General features: G+C 51.9%; 1 protein-coding gene across 1 annotated transcript; it reads right to left on the reverse strand.

Annotated features, from left to right (window-relative positions):
- Window positions 1–287: 287 nt before the first annotated feature.
- On the reverse strand, window positions 288–12245 carry TP53 (tumor protein p53). Its single transcript, XM_042966154.1, has 11 exons — window positions 12125–12245; window positions 4380–4481; window positions 4219–4240; window positions 3871–4125; window positions 3255–3441; window positions 3061–3173; window positions 2723–2832; window positions 2314–2450; window positions 2153–2226; window positions 1784–1890; window positions 288–1233 (listed from the first exon to the last, which is right to left on the reverse strand). The coding sequence occupies exons 2-11, from the start codon at window positions 4451–4453 to the stop codon at window positions 1152–1154; spliced, it is 1161 nt and encodes a 386-aa protein (XP_042822088.1). The 5' UTR covers window positions 4454–4481; window positions 12125–12245; the 3' UTR covers window positions 288–1151.
- Window positions 12246–12704: the final 459 nt, after the last annotated feature.

A 12704-nucleotide genomic window follows, 5' to 3' on the forward strand; every position in this document is an offset into this window, starting at 1 on the left:
GTGCCAGCCCTGGTAGGGCAGGGGGGCGGGGGAGGAGGGACAGTTGGTTCCCGAGTTATGAATGGAGTCCCCCCCTCCCTTGTTGTCATGCAGCCCGCAGACTGACCCAGTCTCCAGCTTTTGTTCTCCTCCCGGAACCCCGGCGTGGCACCCCCCTTCCCCCCACCCCCAGCCCCCACTCCCCGGACACTCAGGTGGCTGCCTCCCAACATCACCTCCTGACTCGCCCCTGCGGCATGGCAGGCCCCACGCAGCCTCCACGGGCACCCGCCCCTCAGACACACAGGTGTTAGCAAAATTTTATTGTAAAATAAGAAACCGATATAAAAAGGGGATATAAAAAGGGGAGAGGGGGAAGGGTGTGGGGAAATACGCAGATGTGCCTCAAAGAGTGCAAAAGAAATTGATCCTGAGGAGTCGGGGGCAGGGAACAGACCTTGGTAGATACAGACCCTACACCAGGGATCGGATCCCTCGCGGGTGTAGGACAGAGTCAGACTTCCTTTTAGGAAGTGAGGTTCGGCGAAAGGGGAGACAGGATTCGGCCGGGCCAGCAAGGAGGGGACCCCTGACCAGCTGTCCCGGTCGTAGGAACTTGATCATCCCATCCGCCAACAGGGACGTTAGGGAATCAGCACCCGTGAAGGCACCAAGTCTCAGACATCGTGTAATAAAAAAACTGTTTGGGGGCAAGACATATATCATTTCATTAACCCTCACAACAAACACCGTGAGGTAGGTATGGTTATTAGCATTTCATAAAAATGGACAATAAAATCAGGACAAATTCAATAGCTGGTTAAAATGGTAGAGAACTGGGCTCGTGGCCCAGCGTATGATTGGTTCTAGAACGCTCTTTATAGGCAGGAACATTCTCCTACCTCCCTCGCGGTTCCTCATAGTAAAACATCTTAAAAAACTCGGTTGGAAGGTCCCACCTCCCCCTACTAACCAACTACGTGGGCCAACTTTGTTAGCAGAGCCTTAGGCTAAGGTAAGTGGAAAAATTCATGGTGTTTCTGAGGCATACCTGTACCAAGCAGGGCAACAGACCAAGCTTGTGTGTTCAAGCTCCCAAGTCCCAAAAATGCCAGGGAAGGAGGACAAGGGTGAGGGGGCGGGGGGGGGGGGGGACCGGAAGCGGAAGGACATCAGTCTGAGTCGAGCCCCTCTCTCTTGAACATTGGCTTTTTATGGCGGGAGGTAGACTGCCCCTTCTTAGCCTTCAGGTGGCTGTTGGCGAGACAAGGGGCAGGGAAAGAGATGACGTCAGTGAGTGGGAGGAGTGTCTCAGATCCAGGTTCTGAAGGGCCCCAGGCAGGAGCAGGGGAATTTAAGCTGAAATGGTCACCACCACCCGCGGATGTGTTTACTGAGCACCCGGGGTACTTCTGGGTCGTGTCGTCGTCTTTCCCCACCCCGTCTGACAAACAAGGAAACTGAGCCCAATAAAGGGAGTCGCGAAGCCACGCAGACCTGCTGGTGGTCGGCAGGGCTGGGAGACTGTCTCAACCCTGCGGTGTCTCATACTCCCACATGGTTATCAGGCCTCTATTTGGGACCCCAGCTCTGAGCTAGGGGTTGCTGGAAATGACCAAGAGGCACGAAAGGGGGTGCAGGATACAACTGGGGGAAGACTGAAGGATGACTGAGCAGGGCAGGTCCCACCTGGTCAGGGCACCAGTTCCTTTTTGCCTTGAAAGTGGGATTAGAATGGAGTCCTGTGGCCTTTCGCGGCAGGAAGGCAGGGGAGCGGGGCTGGGAGAGGGCCCAGGTCACTCACCTGGAGTGAGCCCTGCTTCCGCCTGGCTCCTTCCCACTCTGGGCATCCTTCAGCTCCAAGGCCTCATTCAGCTCTCGGAACATCTCGAAGCGTTCACGCCCACGGATCTGCGGCAGGGGAGGAGGGGGATAAAGAAGTATTACAGTACCACTTAACGCACCTTGTGACTGGAGATCTGAAGTTAGGCACAGCCTTGAGCCATTGTCTTGAGGCACCACCGCCCCCTACTGGCAAACGCCCTAATTGCAGGCAAAGCAGTCCAGCAGAAAACCACATTTTGAAAACAAATCTTCAACCCAGTAATATTAACTTCAAAGGAATCGGGGCACCTGGGTGGCTCAATGGGTTAAGCATCCCGCCCTTGATTACCTGAAGGGTGAAATATTCTCCATCCAGTGGCTTCTTCTTTTGTGGGGGAGTAGAGCTGGTGCTGGGGGGCAGCGCTGGGAAAGAGGTGAGGAACGGCGAGAGAAGAGTAAATTTTGAGCCGAACTGCACCCTCCCTGCCTCCTCTTGTCCTGCCCGCTTACCTCGTTTAGTGCTCCCAGGGGGCGGCTCAGGGCAAGGCTCCCCCTTCTTGCGGAAATTTTCCTCCTCCGTGCGCCGGTCTCTCCCAGGACAGGCACAAACTCGTACCTCGAAGCTGTTCCGTCCCAGCAGCTTCCCACTACCCACGTAAGAAGACAGAAGCTGGAGGCAGTGAGGGAGATGGGGCCCCCCTTACTCCCCACTTCCTTCATCCTATGCGGAGCCTAAAAGCCTAAGGAGTATCGAGAAGCCAGGTAAGAGAAGGTCCCAAAGCCAGAGAAAAGAAAACTTGGAGGCGGAGGGTGGGGGACAGCAGAGGAGATTCCACAGGCAGGGATGGGAACGAGCGGGAGGGACGGGCGGTAGCACGGGAGAGAGTGGCCTGGGGCAGGGTGGCGTGCGGGTCCCTACTTGGAGTCTTCCAGGGTGATGATGGTGATGATGGGCCTCCGGTTCATGCCCCCCATGCAGGAACTGTTACACATGAAATTGTAGTGGATGGTGGTACAGTCAGAGCCGACCTGGGAGAGACGATCGGGCCGAGTGAGGCCACCCAGCGCCAGGCAGGCCTGCAGTGTGTAGGCTGGTTTCCTCAACCGTGGATTGGGGATCACCCGGCTGGCGGTGCACACCGCACGCGGCCGTGGGGAGGTTGCATAAGAAGGAGAAAGCCCCCCCCCCCCATCTCCCACCTGGACGGCCGCTGACAACCCCCCCGCCCCCCCGAGACCCCAGACGCCAAAGCAGACCTCGGGCGGCTCGTAGGGCACCACGACGCTATGTCGGAAAGTGTTTCTGTCGTCCAGGTACTTGGCATGCAAGTTTCCTTCCACTCGGATGAGATGCTGGGGAGGCGCCAGACCTGAGAGCGATCGGGGAGGAATCAGGGGCCGGGGGACCCTAGCAGCAGGCCCTGCCCCATCTGTAGCCCCCGACGGCTCACCATCGCTACTGTCAGGGCAGCGCTCGTGGTGGGGACAGCGCCTCACGACCTCTGTCATGAACTCTGACTTCTTATAAATGGCCATGGCGCGGACACAGGTTCCCGGTGGGGGCGGCGATCGGACCCACAGCTGCACCGGGCAGGTCTTCGCCAGCTGGCAAAACAGCTTGTTGAGGGGAGGGGAGTACTGTGAGGGAAGGAGAAGGGATGGACAGGTCAGGGGACGAGTGCCCGGGGCGGGGGGGGGGGGGGTCACATGCACCACTTACACACCAACTGGAAGCCGTGGGGGAAAGGTGGCTCCGGATGGCGGGGTTGGGGGCCTTTATCCCAGAAGCTCACTTACAAAAGCCAAGAAAGGAGGGAGTGGAGGAAAAAAGAAAAGTTCCACGGCCCGTGAGCGAGGCTGACTGGAACAGGACGGGTGATGGAAGCCCAAGGTCAAAGGGGAAATGTCAACTTTGGGACAGGGGCAAGGCCAAAGGTCACGGGCCAAACTAAACAGGTGAGATGTAGGAAGACTGACAAGAAGGTAAGAGAGGAGGAATCCCGAAGTTCTGAACAGAGAAAGCCAGGGGGGCTACGGCCTGGAAACCGGCCCCTCAGGGCCACTGACCGTGCAAGTAACAGACTTGGCTGTCCCCGACTGCAGGAACCCTAAATGGAAACCATAGGCGCCCGGGTAGGTCTTCTGCGAAGGGACAAAGGATGACAGGGGCCAGGAGATGGCTGGCGCAGGGGTGGCTGGCGCAGGGGCTGCTGGTGCCGGAACCGCTGACATTCCGGAAGCATCATCTGGCGCTTCATCCAGCCAGTTTGCGACATCTTCCGAGAGCGGCAGCTCATTCATCGCCGAGGACAGCTCGGAAGACTGCAGGGGGGAGAGGCAGGAGTCAGAGGGCCAGGTCTCCGGCCCCTGTCCCCATAGTGTCCCCCCCAGCAACCCCCCACCTCCAGTCCTTACCAGAACATTGTTTTCGGGAAGTCTGAAAGAGAAGAGCAGAACGTCAGTGCTGGGGTTTGTTTTCTACAGAGGCTCCACCGGGGGGCTGGGGAATGGGGCGGGTGGGCAGGACTGGGGGGTCCTGGGGGGCTGGCAGGGAGCCCGCCCCACCCCCCACTTACAGGTTCCACAATTCTGAAAATGTCTCCTGGCTCAGAGGGGGCTCGATGGTGAGTTCCAACGGCGGCTCCTGCATTGTGGCTCCTGGGAGGACAGTGCGGCCGCTGTGGAGGGAACGAGGGTCCGGCCTGAGACACACCCAACCCCGGGGTCCCCCGTCTTCCCGGGAACAGGGCCGCCCCTGCCCGACCCTTTGCCAGCCCCTCGCACATGTCCTCCAGACACAAAAGTACCCAGAGAGGGAATTCCAACCTTCCCACCACTGAACCCACGAGCCTTCGTGGAAGGGTACCCTACTTCTGCTCTCTTTCCTGGTAAGAAGGATGAAGTGACTGTCAGCCACTCCCTCCACCTGGGGGACGATCCCTCCATGGACCCCTGACATTCCCCGCCAGATCCCTTCATCACAAAGCCTTCTTCTTTCTTTGTTTTTTTTTTAAATGTTTATTTATTGTTGAAGGAGAGGGGGACAGAGCGTGAGCAGGGGAGGGGCAGAGAGAGAAGGACACAGAATCCAAAGCAGGCTCCAAGTTCTGAGCTGTCAGCACAGAGCCCGACGCGGGGCTCGAACTCACGAACTGTGAGGTTCAAGAACGTTTGACAGGTGTCCTGTCAAAGAACCACCAGCCAAACTCTGTCATCTGACTCTAATTCCAGTGTGGTATGCCATCAGACATCTTTTCTTATTCCTTTCGGCTGTTGCCTCTGGGGGACTAGAAACTTCCTCAGTGCAGCCACGTTATCTGTTGTGCTCACCTCAGTAATGTAGGTAATGCCAGATGCCTTGCATCTGGTTGGGCTCTCTAACTGTAAGTGAATCGTCATGCCCAAGCCATGAGCAAGCGGGCTGTGAGTGGTCCAAGGGGCAGGCGAGTTCAGAGGGGTGGTCCCAGTCCGGGCCGGGGCACTTGCCACCATCTCGTGACACCTTCCCTGACTCCAAGTTTATAAGCTTTGCGAGAAAACACACCAGCTGCGTGGGTCCAGGTTCATTGCTTTTTTGCTGCTGTCTCGTAGGTCCCTGACAAACTATCACCCCCCACCCTCGTCCCAAGCAGCTTTTTCCATTATTATCTCCCTTAACATTCGCCTCCACCTGCGTGGGATCCAGGGCGCGCTTTCTTGTGGGTTCGGTTTGTGAAATCCTTTCAAGCGCCTCGTCTCATTTGTCTCGGTCACCTGACAGGCGAGGAAGCCCGAGTCCCAGCGAGAGGTGAAGTGAACTGCGTGCCCGACACACAGGCGAATGAATGAGCTTTTATTAAAAACGACCGTTCAAACGTCTAGGAGTAAGATGCTTACTTCGTCACAGACGACTCTGCAGAGCCCTCTTTTGTAATCGGTTAAGGCTGGAGGTGCAGACTTGGGCTGACAAAAGTCCTTGGATTAAGAGGTTGGCAAAGGGCTACTTGTCACGGCGGCTAACGCTGGCTGACGGGGGTATTGGCTACGCACGTGCGTGGAAGGAAGCAAGAGAGGGCCCCAGCGGGGAGTGATCCCAAACATTTAATTTGTGGGGCCGGACCAGGACCCCTCCTCCATCAGTGATCAAAAGAACTTTGAGATTTTATGGAAGGGAGCTCGAGAGAACGGCGAGGGGGCTCAGAAGTCAGAAGGGTTGAAATTGCACTGTTACATTTGCTGGGTGACTTTACCTGTCTTAACAGGCTAGCCTTTTGGCTTCCCTGCATACAGGCAGTGAGTTTTTGTGTGTTTAGTGAAAAGTCCCCAGGACCAGGGAACATAGAGCAGCTGTAGCAGACAGATCACGGGCTCGGGAGCCGGAGAGGCTAGGCCTGCATCCCAGGCGCACCACCTAATATTCGCAGGATTTGGGGAGGTGAGGGTTAGGGTTAGGGTAACTTAACCTCTCGGAGCCTTAAGTGTCCTTTGCTCTAAAACTGCACCTTACTTATTACGGATGATGTAAGGAGCTGAGAAAAGTGCCTGGCGCGTAGGAAGAGCCCAAAATGTGCCACAACGGGCTGTGTGGCAATGGTTAAGTCCGAGACTCAGTCCCGCTGGGAGGGACACAGCCCCACGGACAGAGGTCTCCCTCTCTTGGTCCTGGGCAGCAACTAAATTCTCAATGTTTCTCTCTCTCGAAAATGCACGATCACTAGGAAACCTTTTCAGAGCAGGTACTCCCCACGGAGAAGAGCCTCAAGGGCCATTAAATGAAACTGTCAGAAGCGGAACCAGACTTTCCGAATGGCTGGGGAGGCAGCACTTGACAATGATATCCCTGGCGGGAAGGCCAGAAACTCAGCTGGGGCTCCAAGGGCAGGCCCTCCCCACAGGGGCCCACTGCTTTCGCTGGCTCATCTCATTAATCCTCTCAAGAAGCCTATAAGGTAGGTGTCATCAGCCGAGGGAACCCGAGGTTAAAGTAATTAAGTCACTCACCCGGGCTCAGGGCCAGGGATTTGAACCTGGGCTGTCCACAGCCACCTCCAAGCTCTAAATAATTATGTCCCCCCCCACCCCCGGGGGCTTCATCCAGAGCCTTGTGCCAAAAACATTTGTTTTGGCTGAAAGCTATTTGATTGGGGGGGGGGGGGAAGAAAAAAAGAAAGAGGGTTCTGGAAAGTAGTCAGGGCAGCATCTGGCAAAACGGAACACCTTAATACTTTGTACCAGGAGGCTAGCGCAAAAATGTTCGTCAGTATGGTTCCCAGATGGCAGGTGATAAGAGACAATGTTACTGTCTGTCAGCAGGGAGTGGCTAAATGACAGTGGTATCCTCACAAGAGAAATTTACTACAGCAATTTAAGGAAATTGAATTTATTGGTATATGTGTAACTGGATATAGCTCAGAAACCTGTGGATTAAAAAAATACAATTTGCAGGGCGGGAGGCGGGGAAGAGTCAAACACAGGAAAATATACGTAGTTCATGTAAATTAAAAATACAAAGACTACAGTTGACCCTTGAACAAGGGTGGGTGGGGGTTAGGGGTACCAACCCCCTGTGCTGTTGAAAATCCGAGTGTATCTTTTGACTCCCCCCAAGTTTAACTACTAATAACCTACTGGTGAGCTCTGATCATTTTGATAGGATAGTAATGGTTTCAGAGAAAGGGGGATATGTATGCTTATGGGAGGGGGGGTACTGTCAAAGGGTTCTAGCTTGATTAATGAAGAAAAAAAGGGGGTGCCCCGGTGGCTCAGTTGGTTGAGCGACTGACTTTGGCCCAGGTCACGATCTCGGTTTGTGAGTTCAAGCCCCACATCGGGCTCTCTGCTCTCAGCGCAGAGCCCGCTTCGGATTCCTCTGCCCTTTTCTCTCTGCCCCTCCCCTGCTTGCGCGGTCTCCAAAAAATAAAAAAAAATTAAAAAAAGATGGTAGTCATACATGTGTAATTAACATACGGACTCAGATAAGACAAAATATTGTTATAATTATTTGGTGTACTTATTTGGTGGGAATATAAGTGTTGTGTATTTTTCTAAAACAAAGCTAAAGAAGGAAATGACATAATACTCTGGACAATTTCACAAACGTATGTCTAGCTGCTCCCCAGAAGCCCACCAATGTTTCTGAGGTAAAAAATCTACATAAGTCGAAATGCATAATTTTACCATTTAGATAGCAAAATTGGACAAATTGATACAAGCTTGTGACCCAGCCCTATCAAGCCCAAGATACTTTGCCATATTTCCTTCTAACAGTCGTACAGCACCATTTATTCAGACTTTCCTTTCCCCACGGATTCATTTTGGGGCCTTTGTAGAGGACCATTTGACCACACTCATGTGTCTTTTCCTGGGCTCTAGTCTGTTCGTGGTTGTCGTCCGACTGTAGCTTTATAGGAATCTTGAGGTCAGGTAGTTTAAGACTTCCAACTTTGTACTACACTTTCATTTCGGAGTCAGCTTATCAATTTCTACAAATGAACCTGCTAGGATTTTTAGTGGGATTGAATTAAATCATTTTTGACCTCTCAACACTATTGAGTGTTCCATCCATGAATATGGTACTCTGTTATCTACAACTTCCGTAAATTCTCTCAGCAATATTTCGTAGTTTTTAATATAGAACTCTCGTCCCTTTTTTGTTCAATTTATCCCCAGGATGCCATGTTTCGGATGTTACTATAAGTGGCATTGTTTTTACAATTCATTTTCTGACTTCAGATTCAATGGTTGCTATTATATAAAAATACAGTTTATGTATATTACCTTTAAAACCTGTGACCTTGCTATAATCATTTATCAGTCATGGTAGCTTTGCTTTTTTTAAGATTTTAGGGGCGCCTGGGTGGCTCGGTCGGTTAAGCATCCGACTTCGGCTCAGGTCATGATCTCACGGTCCATGAGTTCGAGCCCCGCGTCGGGTTCTGTGCTGACTGCTCAGAGCCTGGAGCCTGTTTCAGATTCTGTGTCTCCCTCTCTCTCTCTGCCCCTCCCCTGTTCATGCTCTGTCTCTGTCTGTCTCAAAAATAAATAAACGTTAAAAAAAATTTTTTAAGGATTTTATTGTTTAAGTAATCTCTACACCCAACGTGGGGCTCGATCTTACAACCCTGAGGCCAAGAATTGCATGCTTTAGCGACTGAGCCAGCCAGGCAGTGCCCTTCATGATAGTTTTTCAATGAATTTTCTATTAGCCTGGCTAACACCTTCGGTACAATGTTGAAGGGGTGAGAGTCCAATCCTTTTCTATTTCCTGGTCTTAGAGGACAAGCATTCGGTCTCTCACTATTATGTATTGATGGTAACTCGATTGGAGGTGCCTTTGAACAGACTTAAGTTTTCCTTTTTCTGGTTTGCTGGGGGGGTTGGCTTTTCTATCATGAAAAGGTATTGCATAATGTCAAGTGTTTTTTATGCAGCTGTTGAAATCATCATAGGATTTTTATCCTTCAATCCATTAATGTGGCAAATGACACCGATCGATTTTTTGAATGTTAATCATCATTGCAGTCTAGAGATAAACTCCACTTGGTCAGGATGTTTTATCATTTTTATATACTATCAGATTTGATTTGCTAAAATTTGTCACATTTTTGCATATATATGTGCTAGCAGGAATATGGGTCTAAATGTTCTTTTCTTGCAATGTCCCTGTCTGGTTTTGGTATCAGGATTCTGAGGATTATCATAAAATTAGTTTGGAAATGTTACCTCTTCTTTATTCTGAAAGAGTTTGTGTTAGATTGGTATTGTTTCTTCCTCAAAGTTAGAGAAGAACAAAGGAGAGATAGAATAGAAAATAGCATTAAGATGGCCAACTTAAACCCAAATTTTACAATAATCGCATTACATTTAAATGGGCCAAACACTCCAATTAAAAGCAATTTAATGGGGAAAGGAAGGCTGTTAGGAGCTAGAAGAACTGTACACCCATATAGGAAAAACCAAAAATAAAAACAAAACCTTGACCCGTATGTCCCATCATGATAAAAATTATTTTAAAATTAGTCAATTAATTACGGCTCATAGACCTAAGTATAAAGCCTAAAACCCTAAAGGTTCTAGAGAAAAATATCCTAGAGTATCTCATGACCTTGGGGTCAAGCAAAGGTTTTTCTAAACAGGTCACAGAAAATATTTGAAAGATAAAAAGAATCTTCTGCTGCTCCTCTTCAACAAACAGGCAAGCAACAGGTCAAACACAGGAGAAAACACTTGACAAAAGACTCCTATCCAGGATATATAAAGAACTGCCTGCAACTGAACACAATTTTTAAAAAGCACATACACCAACTTAAAGAAATGGGGGGAAAGATCTAAAGAGTCACTTCCCTTAAGACGTAGGAATGGCCAGTAAGCAGGTGGAAATGGATCATAGTGCAGAGGACTGCAAATTAACACCACAACGATGTACACAATATGAGGAAGACTGACAAACCACACACATGTGAGGAAGGACAGATCTTGCTGGTGGGAATGCAAAACGGGACAACCGCTTTGAAATATAGGAATTTGCAAGTTTACATCTCCTCTCTTACCTAGCAGTTCCACTCCTAAGTAGTCGTCCAAAAAAAAAAAAAAAAAAATTGTACAAGAATGTTAAAAGCAGCTTTATTAAGAATAGCCCCAAACGGGAAACATCTCAAAAGGTCATCATAAGAAGAATGGATAAACAATCCATCGTTTATTCATCCAATGGAGTAGGCTACATACAAAGCAGCAAAGCATTGATACAAGACTGATACACGCAGGAATGTCACACGGGTGAATGTCACAGGCATTACGCTGCAGGCGAGAAGCCTACACAAAGGAGCACATACTGTGTGATTCCATTTACAGGACGTTCTCCAAAGGGCAAAACTGGTGACAGAACCCAAAGATGAGGGTCAGAGATCGACTAGGAAGAGAGGCACGTCCACCTTCTCCGGGGCGATGACAATGTGTATTTTGACGGGCTTTACGCGGTGGTTAGTTGCCACGACTCGTCTAATTGCAGTCGGCGGAAACGCTACCCCAATTTCGGAACAAGCAGCACGCAAGCACCGCGCGCGGTGTCCAGGACGCAGCAGGTGCGCGGACCGCGAGCGCAGGCTGGAAACACCGCGCCCCAAGTGACTGACAGGCGGGAGGCCGGCCCCCCGCCCCCTCGGCTCGGCGGGCCCCGCCCCCTCCAGGCCCGCCCCTTCCGCCCCCGCGACGTTCGCTCTGCGTCCGAAATCGGAATGGCTGGGCTGCAGCCGGATGCCGGAGAAACCGTGTCTCCGCCACAGACGGACGGCCCATCGTCGCCCGCTTTCACCATTTAATTCTCAAACGTACCCGTTCTCGAAAATACCCAGGGCTTGCCCTCGGCACGCTTTTTAAAACCCCGTCGCACGCAATGGTAGCGTCCGTCCAGATGGCAGGCAACGGGGTGGAGCACACCATTCAAAGAGGGGGAGGGACTGAGGTTTGCATCAAAACAAATACCCCTTCCCTCCCCAAAGCGGCTGCTAAGTAGCTCGGGAAGGACACAAAAAAAGTAGAGGAGGGGGCTGGTAGCCTCCCTCCGCAAGTCAGAGGAGCCTGTCGGAATGACATTTTCTCTCTACGCCCTCTCATCGGGTGCACAGTGAGCTGCTCCGGAAAAAGAAACCGGAAGCGCTCCTGTAAGTGGCAAAATGTAAATGCAGAGCCAAACAATAACAGGGCTCGTGGGCCTCTCCGGCCCGGACAGTCCTCCCGGGCTTCGCGGGCAAGCCTCTCGTTGAGCACTTCCCAGTTCCACAACTGACAGTCTAATTGGATTTGCTCCATCTAGCGGAGCCGGGGACCGGTTGGAAAGATCACTCCAGGAAGGACAAAGGTCCGGAAGTTATGGGACCTGAGCAGCTTGGGCTTCCCGGATCATCCCCCGAATAATCATTTGGGAACGGAGCCCGAGGTTCCACCAGGATGCTGTGGGCCCTAAAATCTCGGATCACGGGTCCCCCAACCAAATTCCGAGATCCGAGCGTCTCATATCCTGATGCTTTGTGCGTCCTGTTTCAGGGTTCCCCACACCCAGCCCTGGGATGGGGGTGGGGTGGGGGAAGAGCCCTTTAGGCCGGCTGAAGGTCCCACTCTCCTGTTCAGCTCTGAGTTCGGCTGGTCCTAACATCCCCATCATCCACACCGAGGCCTCCCAACATTGCATTCCTATGTCGGTGCCGTCAACCAAGCGTCCATTCCCCCAAATCGCTAAGTCCCCAGTGCCCCATCCCCAGACCCCACAATTCTCCCAAGCTGAAAATACACGGAGCCAAGAGCCGGTGACTCAGAGAGGACTCATCTGGCTCAGTCAGGAGCTTACCCGAACCTCAGGGGAGCGTGTCACCGTCCTGGGAAGCACGCTCCGAGGCCGGACGCCAGAGGACCCCGGAGCCCAGCAGCTACCTGCGCCTAGGATGGTGGCTCTGGACTTTTGAGAAGCTCAAAACTTTTAGCGCCAGACAGAGCACATGGGAGGGGAAAATCCCAATCCCAGCAACCCCCGCGAGGCTCCTGGCACAAAGCTGGACAGTCGCCATGACAAGTAAGGGCAAGCAGTTCGCCGGGGGGCGGTGGGAGTGAGACAGGATTCTCGTCGTGCTGGTGCTGCAGCTACTTGACACTGGGGTGGGGAAGTTCGACCAGCCAGAACTGGGAGGGCAGAATCGGTGGAAACCATTTTGGAAGACTCCCGCCACTGTGTCAAATATGAAGGTGGAAGAAAGAAAGACGCTTGTCATCCCTCTCCCAGATAGCTGGATAGTTTCTTCTCATCGGCTAAGATGCCACCTTTTTAGGAAGGACTTCCTTAATATCCCAATCCAACGTATTCCTTCAGATACCCTGTATCACACCATCTTGTTTAATTTCCTTCACAGCCCTTGCCGCTCTCTGCAAAGATG

Source organism: Panthera tigris, chromosome E1 (assembly GCF_018350195.1).
Source record: "Panthera tigris isolate Pti1 chromosome E1, P.tigris_Pti1_mat1.1, whole genome shotgun sequence".
Lineage (NCBI taxonomy): Eukaryota > Metazoa > Chordata > Mammalia > Carnivora > Felidae > Panthera > Panthera tigris.